The 15,000-nt window shown below is 50.7% G+C and overlaps 1 protein-coding gene across 1 annotated transcript in view; it reads right to left on the bottom strand.

Annotated features, from left to right (window-relative positions):
* Positions 1 to 13,521, bottom strand: part of LOC135828927 (uncharacterized) — a 70,911-nt gene extending 57,390 nt beyond the window's left edge. Inside the window, exons 1-3 of the mRNA XM_065341361.1 lie at positions 13,069 to 13,521; positions 9,480 to 9,725; positions 8,658 to 8,810 (exon numbers count right to left, since the gene is read on the bottom strand). Coding sequence (XP_065197433.1) covers positions 8,658 to 8,810; positions 9,480 to 9,725; positions 13,069 to 13,383 — 714 coding nt within the window. The 5' untranslated portion in view covers positions 13,384 to 13,521. The remainder of the gene's footprint in view (positions 1 to 8,657; positions 8,811 to 9,479; positions 9,726 to 13,068) is intronic.
* Positions 13,522 to 15,000: the final 1,479 nt, after the last annotated feature.

Here is a 15,000-nt window from a genome sequence, read left to right as displayed (position 1 = left end):
TGAGGCTGCAGCGCTGGTGGCGCCAGCCAAGAGCCTTGCACAACCAAAGACAACGTACAAGCCTCGCGGGCAGACAGCACTGCACGCCGCCAGCTCATCTGCAAACGAGGCCAGGCGAGACAAACCAGTTCGGTCCTGCCGGAATTGCAACGGCAGCCACTGCATCACCTGGTGCCGAAGCTTCAAGGCACTGCCAGTGAAACAGCGCCGGGAATTAGTATACGAATGGAAGCTATGCACCTGCTGCCTGAGGTCCGGGCACTGGAGGGCAGCGTGTCAGTCGGGAGGATGCGAACGTTGTCCAGCCAGGCACCACACTCTGCTCCACCAAGAGCGTACCCAGCGGACTAGTGGAGCACGAGGGGGCTCGACGACTGACGGAACGAGTGGAGCACGAGAGGGCTCGAACACTGACGGAACACAGCCCCAGGCAGCGACCAACCATCAAACCAGTGCATCGATGGGAGATCAGATTGCCTTCATGACTGTGCCAGTAGTGCTGGAGTATGAGGGTCGCCAACAGCGCGTCACCGCATTGCTGGACCCAGCCTCTACTACCAGCTTTCTGACGGATGACGCTGCGAGTCAGCTTGGCATAGTCGGCAAGCCCCAGTCGCTCCAGACAACTGTTCTGGGCGGTAAGACAGTGACAGGACAACACCAGTGTGTCGAGGTCACTATGAGAAGTGTGGATGGCAACTACAGTGCGGACCTCGAGGTGTGGACCCAGCCACAGATTACCACCCACACAGCACCGGTCAACTGGGACAAGATCAAATGCTGTTATGAGCACCTGAGAGATATTCCATTACCACCAACCAACACCCGCACTCCGGAGCTACTAGTAGGCCTGAATGTGCCGGGAGCACATACTACACTGGAAGAAGTCGTTGGCAATGATGGTGACCCAATCGCTCGTCGCCTACCATTGGGCTGGGTGTGCTTTGGACCAGTAGTGACGCCCTCACAGTGCTCGATGACCACAGCCGTCACGCCAGCAGATGACATGACACCACAGCAGCGATTGGACGCTATTGTGGAGAAGTTCTGGTTGTGGGACGATGTTGGGACTGTGACACAGTCTACCCTCACCCAGGCTGAAATCGAAGCCGACCGTCTGGTACGTGAGATGACTACGCACGATGGTACTCGGATCGTCACTGGCATCCCATGGACGAGTGACGGTGGTCGGCCGCAACTGACAAGCAACATCGCGACAGCCAAGAGCCGCTTATTCAACCTGGAGCGCTCGCTAGCTCGGCGCCCACCAGTATACGACCAGTACCGTCAGCTTGTAGCTCAACATCTAGAGAAGGGTTACATCACGAGGTGCGATGCCGACGTTCTCACCGAGCCAGACCAGTGGTTCCTGCCCCATTTTCCAATAGTGCGGCAGGACAAGGAGACAACGAAAGTGCGTATGGTCTTTGACGCTGCAGCCACCCACGGCGGCCAGTCACTGAATGACCATATGTATGCTGGGCCGAAACTACAGCAAGACCTGGTGGAGGTCCTGCTAGGATTCTGTCAGGAACCTGTTGCACTCGTCGGCGACATCGCTGAGATGTTCCTGCAAGTCGGCCTCAAACCCGCAGATAGGCGGTATGTGAGATTCTTGTGGCGAGAGTCCCCACAATCTACCATGGAAGCGTTTGAATTCAACCGATTGGTATTTGGCCTCAAGGCGTCGCCATATCTAGCCTGCCGTGCCGTCAAGGAGGTTGGAAGCAGATTTGGCTCTAACTACAGTGACATGGCTCGTAGTGCTATCGACCGGTCTCTGTACGTGGACGACCTGCTCAAGTCCTGTCCTACAACTGATAGCGCTATCACCACTCAGCGGGAAGTCCAGTCCCTCCTGCAACATGGTTCATTCCACCTGCGCAAATGGCGGAGCAACGACCGCCAAGTGCTGGAGGCTATACCCGAGGCTGACCGTGCTACAGATTCGCTACTGCATCTCAGTAGCAACGACAACCCGACCATCTCCAATCCAGTCAAGACACTCGGCGTAGCTTGGAATGCGAGAGATAATGTGTTCACCTTCGTTTACAAAGCAACATCACCGCAGCAACTCACGAAACGATCAGTGTTGTCCAAGATGGCTACCATCTATGATCCACGAGGTCAGCTGTCACCCTTCACTATCCGTGCACGGCTGATGTTCCAAGAGCTATGTACGCAGCAGAAGGATTGGGACGCCGCACTGTCTGATGAACAGAGCTCTAAGTGGCAGCGGTGGTTTGCGGAATTACCATTGCTGGCAGAGATCAAGGCAGATCGATGTTTCAAGGATGCACGTCGTCCTCCAGAGTCCGCGGCACTCTCAGTGCACGTCTTCACCGATGCGTCATCGCATGCAGTCGCTACAGCAGTATACGTGCGCTGCGAGTACCCTGATGGCTTCGTGAAAGTCACGCTCGCATTCGCCAAAGCCAAGACCGCGCCAATCAAGCCAACCACCATCCCGAAGCTCGAACTTCGTGGCGCAGCCCTGGGAGTACGTGTGAGTCAAGTCGTAGCTCGAGCGCTAGACATACCAGTAGAGAAGCATGTATACTGGACTGACTCAACCAACGTTCTGTACTGGCTGCGCAGCAACGCCAAGAACTTCCGGAGCGACATTGCCACTCGTATTGTTGAGATCCAGAAGAGTACTACAGCCGATCAATGGCGCCATGTGCCAGGCAAAGTCAATCCAGCCGACCTCGGCACCCGTGGCGAGCGCGCAGCCGACTTCATACGGAACGATACCTGGTGGAGAGGACCCCAGTTTCTGCAGTCGGCACCGGCAGAATGGCCGAAAACCAACCTCACTGTGCCAGCTCAGCTCCCCGGACAACTGAAGAAGAAGCCAGCCATCACGTTCGCCGTCGAACATGAACAGATCAGGCTAAGCCCATCTACGTACTCGTCCTGGTCGCGGCTAGTACGCATCACGGCATGGTGCTTGCGATTCCTAGGCAACCTGAGAGCAAGGATCACGAGGGGGCGAGCGGTTCCCACCAGCGCGGTAGTGGTACCATTGCAACAGACTGACGGGACGTCTGCAAAGAGTGCAGCCAGCAACTCCACAGAACAACACGCTACGGAGGAGTTGTCGCCGCAAGAACTGCAGAATGCGGAACTACACTGGATTAGAGCTGCTCAAGTCGACACCTATGGAGGCACAATCCAGCGACTTGCACTTGGAAAGACTCTGCCGGCATCCGACCCGCTGCAACGGCTGAATCCGGTGTTGCTCACAATTAAAGGTGTTCCTATACTGACACTGAGTGGACGACTAAAGGAATCGGCACATCTCGGCCGTGGTCTACAGCAGCCCATGTTGCTGCCACCAAACCATCGGGTGACACAGCTGTTGATCATGCAAGAGGATCAACAATGCCACCATTCTGCAGGGTCCCAACACCTACTGGCGAATCTCAGGCAGAGGTTCTGGATCGTGAACGGCCTTGCAGCTGTAAAACGCGCACGCCGAAGCTGTGTGAGGTGCCAGCGGATGAATGCTAAACCAGCAGAACAGCTGATGGGACCTGTGCCCAGTGTACGAACAACTCAGTCGTTCAAACCCTTCAGCAATTGTGGAGTCGACTTCGCGGGCCCATTTCTCACGAAACAAGGCTGCAGTCGGGCACAGCAGAAACGCTATCTGTGCGTCTTCACTTGTGTGGAGACCCGGGCCTGTCACCTAGAGATGGCGACATCGTTGAACGCAGACAGCTTCTTGATGGCGTTCTCTAGATTCGTAAAGCGTCGGGGAAATCCATCCGTCATGATATCCGACAACGGCACCAATTTCGTTGCCGCTGAGAGAGAGCTTCGTGAAGCTGCCGAGCAGATTGATTGGCAGAAGGTAGAACGTCGGTCCGCCGATGATGGTATCAAATGGCGTTTCAATCCACCACGTTCTCCCCACTTTGGCGGTATCTTCGAAGCAGTAGTGAAAGCAGCAAAGCGTGCACTCACTCATGTGCTGGGCAAGGCCAGCTTGACTGATGAGGAGCTCGTCACTGCCTTCACCGAGGTTGAGAATATCCTGAATTCCCGTCCTCTCACACAGCTCAGCACTGACCCGCAGGATGCCGATGTGCTGACCCCGAATCATTTCCTCGTTGGCCGCATAGTGCAACCACTTGATTTGGAGATGGAAGTGAATGCCTCTGACGCCGTCCACCCGCGGAAGCGTTGGCAAGTAGTACAGCAGCATGTGTGTCATGTATGGACCCGCTGGATGAAGGAACTGGTCCCGCTATTGAACCTCAGGAAGAAATGGAGAGCAGAGAGAAGAGAGCTGCAGAAAGGCGACTTGGTGCTGTGCCCAAGTCCGGATGTAACACGTGGCCAGTGGCCACTAGGCAGAGTCGTAGGAACCCATCCAGGAGCCGATGGTCATGTAAGGGTAGTGGACGTGAAGATCGCCGACAAGATCAAGCGCCGGAGTGTTCACCAGCTTGTTCCATTGTGTGCAGATAGTGGCTGAGGAATTCAGTGCCTTAGCCCACCGTAGTGACAGTAGCAGCATAGAATGGACCTGCATATTTCCTTTTAGTTCTTTGTCTTTTCATGTTCTATCGTTACTGTTTGGTATCACACTCAGTCTTATACCCTTCGTGTGAGAGGGGGATTATGTTCCGTCGCATTTCATATTGCTAGACTACCTGGTTTCTGTGTGTGAGCCGACAATAGGCGGTTGTGCGATGACAGTCTGGTTCTTTTCATTACCTTCGTAATCTGTGTCCCGCTCACTTGGTTGCGGTTTCATTCATGTCTGTCATGCTAGTGTTAGTAGCCGCTGAACTAGTATCGTACGCTGCACATATCTAGAGTGCAAGAGTTCATAGTGCGTACGGGATGTTTCCATGCCTGCTGCTTTGGCTTCCTTTGTTTCGCTGCTTTTCAGGATATGTTCTGTGCATAAATTAGCTGGTTTTAGTTGATAGTGCTTTAGTGTGTGCGTAAGGATTTGTAGAGAACAGGAGCTGTTGTTGTATCGTCTTGCAAGAACGTTGTAAGACAGATCAAGCCCCACAGTTTGTGTGATGATTCGAGTGTATGAGTACTCGAGTGCATGAATATACAGTCTTCGAAGGGTTCGTGTGCGTGTGAGTAGAAAATACGAACATATATAGTCATTAATTTTTTATTAGCCAACGTTGTCCGGTCACCACACCAGCTAACGGTCATCAAAAGTACTACATGAACAAAAATAGGCAAAATGGTGACTATGAGGTTGCCGATGATGCATGGTATATATAATACTAGAGTCAGACCTTGCTTAACCGCACACAGCCGCTTTCCACGAAAAATATCTGGATGGGCGAGGGAACCGGATAGCCGAACACACATACTGTACAAGAATGTGGCACATCAAAAGGTGTGAAATTGTACGTACGTGTATATGGCTACCATGCAGTACAGCAAGTGTGTACAACATGTAAAACGAGCGAGAAAATGACAAGTGCACGCAACAGCGATTGTGCACTTGTCATTCGAAACACAACTGCATCACCATGGAAATTCAAACTCAGACGTGATTTTGGCCGTAGTCTGAATCGCCTCTAAGGAGCTGCATCTGCGCCTTGATCATAGAGGGTGGTGGCAGTCCTGCCTTGATCCAAGAGGCTGGTGGCATTCCTGCCTTGATCCTAGAGGGTGGTGGCATTCCTGCCTTGATCCTAGAGGGTGGTGGCGTTCCTGCCTTGATCCAAGAGGGTGGTGGCATTCCTGCCTTGATCCAAGAGGGCAGTGGCATTCCTGCCTTGATCCAAGAGGGTGGTGGTGTTCCTGCCTTGATCCAAGAGGGTGGTGGTGTTCCTGCCTTGATCCAAGAGGCTGGTGGTGTTCCTGCCTTGATCCAAGAGGGTGGTGGTGTTCCTGCCTTGATCCAAGAGGGTGGTGGCATTCCTACCTTGATCCAAGAGGCTGGTGGTGTTCCTGCCTTGATCCTAGAGGGTGGTGGCATTCCTGCCTTGATCCAAGAGGGTGGTGGCATTCCTGCCTTGATCCTAGAGGGTGGTGGCATTCCTGCCTTGATCCTAGAGGGTGGTGGTATTCCTGCCTTGATCCTAGAGGGTGGTGGCATTCCTGCCTTGATCCTAGAGGCTGGTGGCGTTCCTGCCTTGATCCAAGAGGCTGGTGGCGTTCCTGCCTTGATCCAAGAGGCTGGTGGCGTTCCTGCCTTGATCCAAGAGGCTGGTGGCGTTCCTGCCTTGATCCAAGAGGCTGGTGGTGTTCCTGCCTTGATCCAAGAGGGTGGTGGCATTCCTGCCTTGATCCAAGAGGGTGGTGGCATTCCTACCTTGATCCAAGAGGCTGGTGGTGTTCCTGCCTTGATCCTAGAGGGTGGTGGCATTCCTGCCTTGATCCAAGAGGGTGGTGGCATTCCTGCCTTGATCCTAGAGGGTGGTGGCATTCCTGCCTTGATCCTAGAGGGTGGTGGTATTCCTGCCTTGATCCTAGAGGGTGGTGGCATTCCTGCCTTGATCCTAGAGGCTGGTGGCGTTCCTGCCTTGATCCAAGAGGCTGGTGGCATTCCTGCCTTGATCCAAGAGGCTGGTGGCGTTCCTGCCTTGATCCAAGAGGCTGGTGGCGTTCCTGCCTTGATCCAAGAGGCTGGTGGTATTCCTGCCTTGATCCAAGAGGGTGGTGGCATTCCTGCCTTGATCCAAGAGGGTGGTGGCATTCCTGCCTTGATCCTAGAGGGTGGTGGCATTCCTGCCTTGATCCTAGAGGGTGGTGGCATTCCTGCCTTGATCCTAGAGGCTGGTGGCGTTCCTGCCTTGATCCAAGAGGCTGGTGGCGTTCCTGCCTTGATCCAAGAGGCTGGTGGCGTTCCTGCCTTGATCCAAGAGGCTGGTGGTGTTCCTGCCTTGATCCAAGAGGCTGGTGGCGTTCCTGCCTTGATCCAAGAGGGTGGTGGCATTCCTGCCTTGATCCAAGAGGCTGGTGGCGTTCCTGCCTTGATCCAAGAGGCTGGTGGCGGTCCTGCCTTGATCCAAGAGGCTGGTGGCGTTCCTGCCTTGATCCAAGAGGCTGGTGGTGTTCCTGCCCTGATCCAAGAGGCTGGTGGTGTTCCTCCTTGATCCAAGAGGCTGGTGGTGTTCCTGCCTTGATCCAAGAGGCTGGTGGTGTTCCTGCCTTGATCCAAGAGGCTGCTGGTGTTCCTGCCTTGATCCAAGAGGGTGGTGGTGTTCCTGCCTTGATCCAAGAGGGTGGTGGTGTTCTTGCCTTGATCTAAGAGGGTGGTGCTGTTCCTGCAGATACGGAAAGCTAGGCATCCAGCAGAGTCTCACGCGAACAGTGAGTTTTTTTTTTAACAGGCATCGCACAGCGTATGGCCGTGCTGCCAAAAACTCATAAAAGGTCAGCTTTGGGTGTGAGCAGTGACCGCACCTAGTGTGTCAGTGTGTCAGTGTGTCCGTGTGTCAGTAGAGAGGTTCTGCTTTACGTGAAACGCAGAGAAATTACGTAGGCCCGGGAACTCTCTTCGCGTTCCCGTAACGTAAAGAAAACCTGTTCTGCTCTATGTTCACGTAGAGAAATCACATGGAATGTGTACTGGGACTTTCCCCTTCCATATTTGGCAGTTTTCTGCCTGCAGTTGATCTATGCCCAGCAGATCTGTACGCATTTTCTCTGCGTGTGCCACAAAGTAGAGAACCTCATCTCCGCGTAGAAATCTGGACCCCAAACACGCGAAACCGTAGACTCTAACCCAGACACCTGCCCTCTACGTGATTTCTCTACGTTTCACGTATAGCAGAACCTCCCTATTGAGTCACCTTTCAAAGATTCCTTTTGAGTCTCTCTTCCCTTGTGATGGCGCACTAGCCAGTGGCTAGAGCGTGTTAGCGCCGCATGAACACCTGCCAGCTGGCAGCTTTATTACACTAATCAATCACGCAGATTCACGGCGCTAATCTACAGCGCAGCTCCGAAACCGCGCCAAGAGAGGTTGCAGCGCACACCACGTATTTCTTCTGCTCCAAACTTTTCCCACGTGCCTTGCTTTGAGTGTTGCCTTTATGAAATTAGAGTTCGCTGCTGTTGCCTGGCTTTCACAGTTTTGCTCTTAGCTTTTTCTTCCCCACCAACACCCACCCTATAGCTGTTGCTCTACGTTAACATGTTGCTATATTCTCTGCAGCCTATGTGGCATGGTCTGCACTTGCATCCGCTGTAACTTGCCATAATCAATTCTAAAAAAATAAATAAAAAACAACATACAAGTAAAATAATACATTGGGGAGTGCGGATGTTCGCTCACAACTGGTTTGCCCTGTTTGCCTGCTTGCGACTCAGTTGTACTTCGAAGTAGAGTCATTGCCTGTTCGCGACTCAGCAGAGTCTTTTCCCGGTGCGACTCATTTGCCGAGGCACGTGACCTTGCACCGGTTGTTCGAATCCAGCACTCCACCTATCCGATTTAACTCAGCCAGATGATTCTGTGTGTGCTCGTTCATGCGTGTGGGTCCGCATGCAAGCGTATGTACATGTTCGGCTGTGTGAAGCACGGGCTAACCAGCTTTGGCAGTGAGCAAGTACAAGTACAAGTGTCAGTGTATCAGTGTGTCAGTGTGTCAGTGTGTCAGTGTGTCAGTGTGTCAGTGTGTCGGTGTGCCAGGTTGCTCCTCAGCCAGAGCTAGATCACCTACCTGATGCTTGCTATCCTGAGCGAGTACAATTTTGGGATTGGTGGCATGTGTCGCGATGAACACCATTGAGAATGAGTACGTGTTGCGCTTGAACGTGTGACAATCGTCCTCGCTGGTGAAGATGTAGCGATGGAACTGGTCAACAAACAGGTACTGTGCGCACGCAGCAACAACACAACAACCAAGCCAACACAAGACACACCAACACACACACACACACACACACACACACACACACACACGCGCGCGCGTTAGAAGTTAAAAGTTAAAAAAAGTTGAAGTTATTGTCGTGTTTTGAGCCATCCTCAAGACTTAGACAAGACACCCACATATTACACACACACACACACACACACACACACACACACACGCACGGGCATGCGCGGGCATGCGCGCACGCACACGTACACACATGTACACACACGTACACACACACACTCACTCACACACATGCCCATGATTCTCGCTCGCTTTCAAGAGAAGCTAACGTTACATGGCTGTTGGTGCTAAAATCTACTGCTCATCACCGGCATTCCAAAAGTTTACAAATAGACAAAGTCAAACAAATTGCTCGTCCATGTCCTGCAATGGGTAGTGCATGCCAGGGAGTTGGTATTTTACTACTCCCTGGTGCACACCGTGGCCTGACAGATTGCCAGATTGTCAGGGGTCAGGACTATTTAGTGGGCTCAAACAACACATGGTGGGATGGGGACTTGGGAACAGCAAAACACCCGGCACAGAGCAAGGACAAACAAAGACGCACGCACACAGACGAACAGACAGACGGCAGCTTCGAGCACAGTGCTCTGCATAACTCACGCGCTTCGGATCGGCGCGATGATTTTCAAAGTGGGTAATGTTGGCCGGCCGTCCGGTCTTGAGTCGCAGTTCCAGCGGTCTGAAGCTGTGCGCATAGTCATAACTGATGTACAGATGAGGGTAATCATGTACGGGCGGTACGCTAGAGGATGTGCGGATAATCAGTACGGAGCTGTTAGCACGGTGCGCACCACTCCCTGTCCAACGTATCTCAAGGGCAGTATTGTAATCATAGATAAGTGTGGTCTGTACAGCAATAGAAACACACACACACACACACACACGCATGCATACACATGCACCAACACACATACACACATACACCCACATACACACATACACCCACATACACACATACACACACACACATACAACACCCACACCCGGTACCACACACACACACACACACACACACACACACACACACACACACACACACACACACACACACACACACACACACACACACACACACACACACACACACACACACACACACACACACACACATACACACATACACACATACACATACACACACACACATACACACATACACACATACACACACATACACACACATACACACACATACACACACATACACACACATACAGAGAACAGCTAGGGCTTGTAGTATACGAGGTGATAAGCAAAAAAATTTACATAGGATATTTTTTACATTTTCTGTAAACTAAATTTTGTTGTCGTCGAGACGTCTCCTGGAGGAAGTGATCTTTGACATTCGATTAGGTATTACGTTAGTATTATCAGTGTAGTTCGTGTTGCAGCCGAAGTTTTTGTTTCTGCGACTCCGCCATGCCGTGACGAGGCCTCCGTATTTCGTTGTGCGTTGTGAATTGCTCTAACAATAGTGTAAACCAGCACGTTATGGAAGAGACCAGGTTGCGCATGCAGCTTAGGTCGGCAACCGTGGCTGCTGATAGCATCACTGACGACTGTTCCGATGAAAACTGGCCGTCTGTAGATCGCTCGACGGCCACAGGTCCCACACAGACACCAAACCAAAACGGGCAGAAAAGAGCATAATTATTTGGCTAAAGGGGCGTTCTATTCACCAGGCCCTAAAGACCAGTTTAGTTCCGAATCCAAAGCTTCTACCGCATTCGGAGTCAGTCGGCAGCTCTTCTACAAATATAAACGCGAAATGGATTCGTCAGGAGTGCTAGTTGATGTCTGTAATGGTCGACTTCCTGGCCCTGTCATTCCAAGCATGGCACAGGGTAGTGCAGCAACGAACTCTGACCCTTTTGACACGCCAGAGAGCATGGAGGAAGTGAAGATAGCCCTTCTTGAGAGGTGCACACGGCTTGGTGATTCTGTTGATTATGGCTCTCATGGTACTGCTGGTCTGTACAAGGAAGGCATAAAGTGGGCTGTTGATCAGATATTGAGTTCTGTTTTGCCTGTTCATGGTCGCCGTTTCTGCTACGTCTTCTTCATCTTCCGACACGTTCGCCACAGAGGATATACCGTATACGGCTTCCCTTCTAGCTGCGATTCCTCCGGCCACGTGCACAGTTGGGCAGGCCTCTGCAATATCAGTGAGCACAGCGTCCTTCAGTAGTGCTCCTCTCCGTTGAGTGTTGGCGATCAATGGTGACAGTACTTGTCTACCTCAGTGATGGCGTTCTGTTTTCCATCCAGTATGTGGTCACGGTGTGCTAATGCTTGGATGTTACTTGCCTGATGTCAGTTGATTACTTTTTGTCCTGGCACCAGTTTGGCATTCTTTATTTTGACGTTTAATGGCGAGACGGTGATGTTGCTCCTGCTGTGAGTGTGGTGTGTGGGCCAGTTTTCAAGATAGCACTTGAAAAGTGCAAGAATGTGTGTTGACTCTATTTGTGTAGTGGGGTGCCTATACATGGGTGGGTAGGTTTCCACATAGCCTTATTATGGTATGTTGCCTTATTATGGTATGTTGCCTGTGGTTTACACACATGTAAAAGAATGTACAAGTATTTTGAGGACTGAAAAAAACGACCTATTTTGGGTCAGCTAGGAACGTCTACATTGCTGTTGGTGAAGTATTAGTTGAACTGTGATGGCATGACACGAGTCGTAGATTACTCTGCCATGTAAACCACTATAAGTCATGAAAAAAGGGCATTGGCTATGAATGTAGTCGATATCATGTAATTAGGCAAATTTGCCTGTTTGTTCTTCGACTCTAAATAAACAAACAACAACAACAACAATGCAGGGTGAGTTTACAAACGTGTACAATTTTTGCTAATCACCTCGTACTATGCCGAAACTTTCGGAGCGTTCTATTTCGGTAAACATTTCGGCACCGAAGTTACCGAAAATAAAACACCACCGAAAATGTCTGCCTGTACAGTATGTGGGGACAAGACGAGACGACAGTATTGGAAATGTGTTGCGGCCATCCACGATCACGACTGGCACATTCTTTGTGATCCATGCAACACGCAGTCACAGTAGCAGCGACTTGCTAACGTCAAGTGAGCTCCGGATTGCTGATGGCTTACTCAAGCGTGCGTAACTCGGCCATGCCCCACAGGACATTTCAGCAGGCAGTTCATCGCCGGGCATAAAATCCACACTGTTTTATGTTCCACTGGTGCTGCTGCCGCAACTATTTCCGTTGTGCTGCAATGCCGCTGTTAGACATGAGCAAGTACAGTAGAACGCTGATTATCCGGACGTCAACTATCCGGATCGCCTGGTCGCGCTGGACAATCAGGCGCGTACCCCGTATGGGTTCCTGGGTGCCCGGACCCCCCCCCTTTTTTTTTCGCTCAAAGTGCAGGATTTTGCTTCATTTTTTGAAAATTTCCCGGGGGAGGCCCTCCGCAAACCCCCCCCCCCCCCTTGAAGGGCACCGGCGCACACGCCTGACAATAGCAGCTTTTTCGAGGCTTTTGCCGATTTTTCCCCACTCGGACCACTATTCAAGAGATGCACAAGATGTATTGCAACAGGTTGGAGTCCAAATGTATAACAATAGTGCCATTTTGAGTGCGCCTAGTTCCTGTTGTACTGCCGAAGAGAAAGAAAAATGATAAAAAACATGCGGGACTATGCATGTTTTAGATACATGTATGGCTGCTCCCGTCAGTATCCGAACAGTCTTCTCATCTGAACCACTTGAAGACAGTCCGTACCCGAGGGGTGCGGATAATCACCACTCTCCTGTAGAGCCAGTACTCTAGAACAGTGGACTATGCCCTACCACAACGCTTTCCATACCGTAGAGAGACTGTTTCTTGAAGGAATTTCAGTCGTTTCCTGTTTGATTTCCATGTGTGCGACTTTTCCTGTATTCATCATCCCCATCATCAAATATCATCAGCCCTTTCGCGTCTGCATCGGTGTGAGTCTAGCCTTTGCTTAGGCCACTTCCCGTATTACTTGCTTCACTATTTTTTGAATTATTTTCATATTCACTTGATATTGAAGTTCCAAAAATTTGATCACGACATGAAAATTACAAAATCTAAAAGAATATTCATTGGTTTGAGGGAAAGATACAAACAGCCCGGGAACTTGAAGAAATAATGTAGCAAGTATTATTCTTCTGTAAGAGACATGAACCTCCTACCTTATACTGATGTATCGTCTTAGCTCCGGCACCACGTTTGGACCGGTGGCTGCGAGTTCTGACTGGCAATTTCGACTTGATTGGCGAGGCGAAACTGGAATTCCTCTCCAGCGAAATAGGAAGGTCGGACTCGCTCCAGTAGTGTCCCGTAGACATATGCGGCACTCGTGAATCAGAGTGTGTGAACAAACCAGAACGCCTGGAAGCCGATAGGTGAGACTCAACGAGGATCTTCGCCTCAGTTTGAAACAATTGTGAAGTGAGTGCTGAAGCAAGCCAGTAGAGACAGCACAAGTATCCACCGGACTTGGCCATGATGGTGACAGCTTCCTCCCCACACGGAGGGTGGTAAAGGCTGGAATGAAAATGAAGGAACCAGACACGCACACGCACTCTTTCTCTCCCCCTCTATACTATCACAGTATTTAGGATTATTCTCAATCTGACTTCTGAGGGATTTTTGCTCAAATGTGTTCGCATGATTGGGTCTGGCATTTTTGGAGGCACACCGCAAAACTCACATGTAGATCTACGCACGACGCGCGAGAAACGCCGAATTTGACGTGTCGAAGCTCGACGTGACGTCATGATGTGACATATACAGTACTAAAGGCCTTTTCTATTTTCCCGACTCATTTTTTGTACTACATGTACCATGTGTACGGTATCGGTAGTACCGTAAAGTACCGTTGATCCGCCCCCACGCCATGTCGCTTCCCAGCTGGGTTTTCGGCAGGGGGGCGGGAACTAGATCAAGGCTGTCAAGTGCAGTACGATGTACAACAACGTAGAGGATCAGACTCAATGTGCTGGATTGTGCACATATTGATCCTGGATTGGCAAGTATTGTGTACAGCAGTGCATGCGTCGGTTCAACATCGTATTTCGTTGTGTACACCGAAGTCGCTTCACATGGAGAAAATCGACAGGGGGCGGGAATTAGAGAGGGGGCGGATCAACGGTACTTTACGGTAGTACCTGAGAGGTGAAGATGACGATTCCGTGAAGAAGTAGTGGCTGGTGTTGTCCGGTGAACATTCAAACCCACTTCCGGTAGAGTCTACTTGGAATGGAGGCGTTCCACACCCTGGTGCCCGCTGATAAGGATTTTGATGTGACTTGACTCGTGAGTAACTAACTTACTATCAAAGTAAATAATTATTTAGTTAGTTGTAACTAGTTCTACTCCCTGGTCCCAACTTGAACCTGTGTAAAAAAATCAGAGCAAGACTTTTCATGAACTCTTGATCAGAGGTGAGCAGCCGCTAGCCTATAATAGTATAAAGTATTGAGGGCATGAGCATGCCAGGTGCACAATGGGAAAGTTTGCATGATTGTGCTCTTCACGAGCATAATCAAACCCTGCATGCAGTTGCTGCACAGCACTCGATCTGCAGTGTACCATGGTGTACAGTGCTGGCCAAAGAAATCCAACCTCATGAATAAAATAGCGCCGGGCGCTACGCAGCCCTAGCACTGCATACAATAATAAAAAAGAAAAGCTGACAGGATCGCTTTTCTAAATACTGGTCTGTGCACTCCAACACGGCACTAGCACTACTTCACTCAAGAGGTTGAATTTCTCTGGCCAGCACTGTACATAATCTGAACCGTCCACCTCTCCACACTGCACTCTTGGCCCACATTCACAACACCACTCCATAGCGAGGAAGTTCGTTCTTGGGTAGATGTTCCATATCCTCCAAACAGCTGTTTCGCTCATTTTAAAAGAGCTCCTCGGTGGAGGTAGATAACGAATGAATAGCAGATAACGGAATGAGTATATTTATAGGGTAAAGTGGCGCAATTGCGCACTTTCTACATAGAAAAGTGGCATACCCAAAGAAGTTGAAGGTGACAAAAGTTCTAAAGGTGATAACGAAATGCATAGTGCTGCTGGAACATGCATACAGATGGCGCTAGAATTTAGAC

Source organism: Sycon ciliatum, chromosome 12 (assembly GCF_964019385.1).
Source record: "Sycon ciliatum chromosome 12, ocSycCili1.1, whole genome shotgun sequence".
In the NCBI taxonomy this organism is placed as follows: Eukaryota; Metazoa; Porifera; class Calcarea; order Leucosolenida; family Sycettidae; genus Sycon; species Sycon ciliatum.
This window is presented reverse-complemented; position numbering and strand designations above follow the sequence as displayed.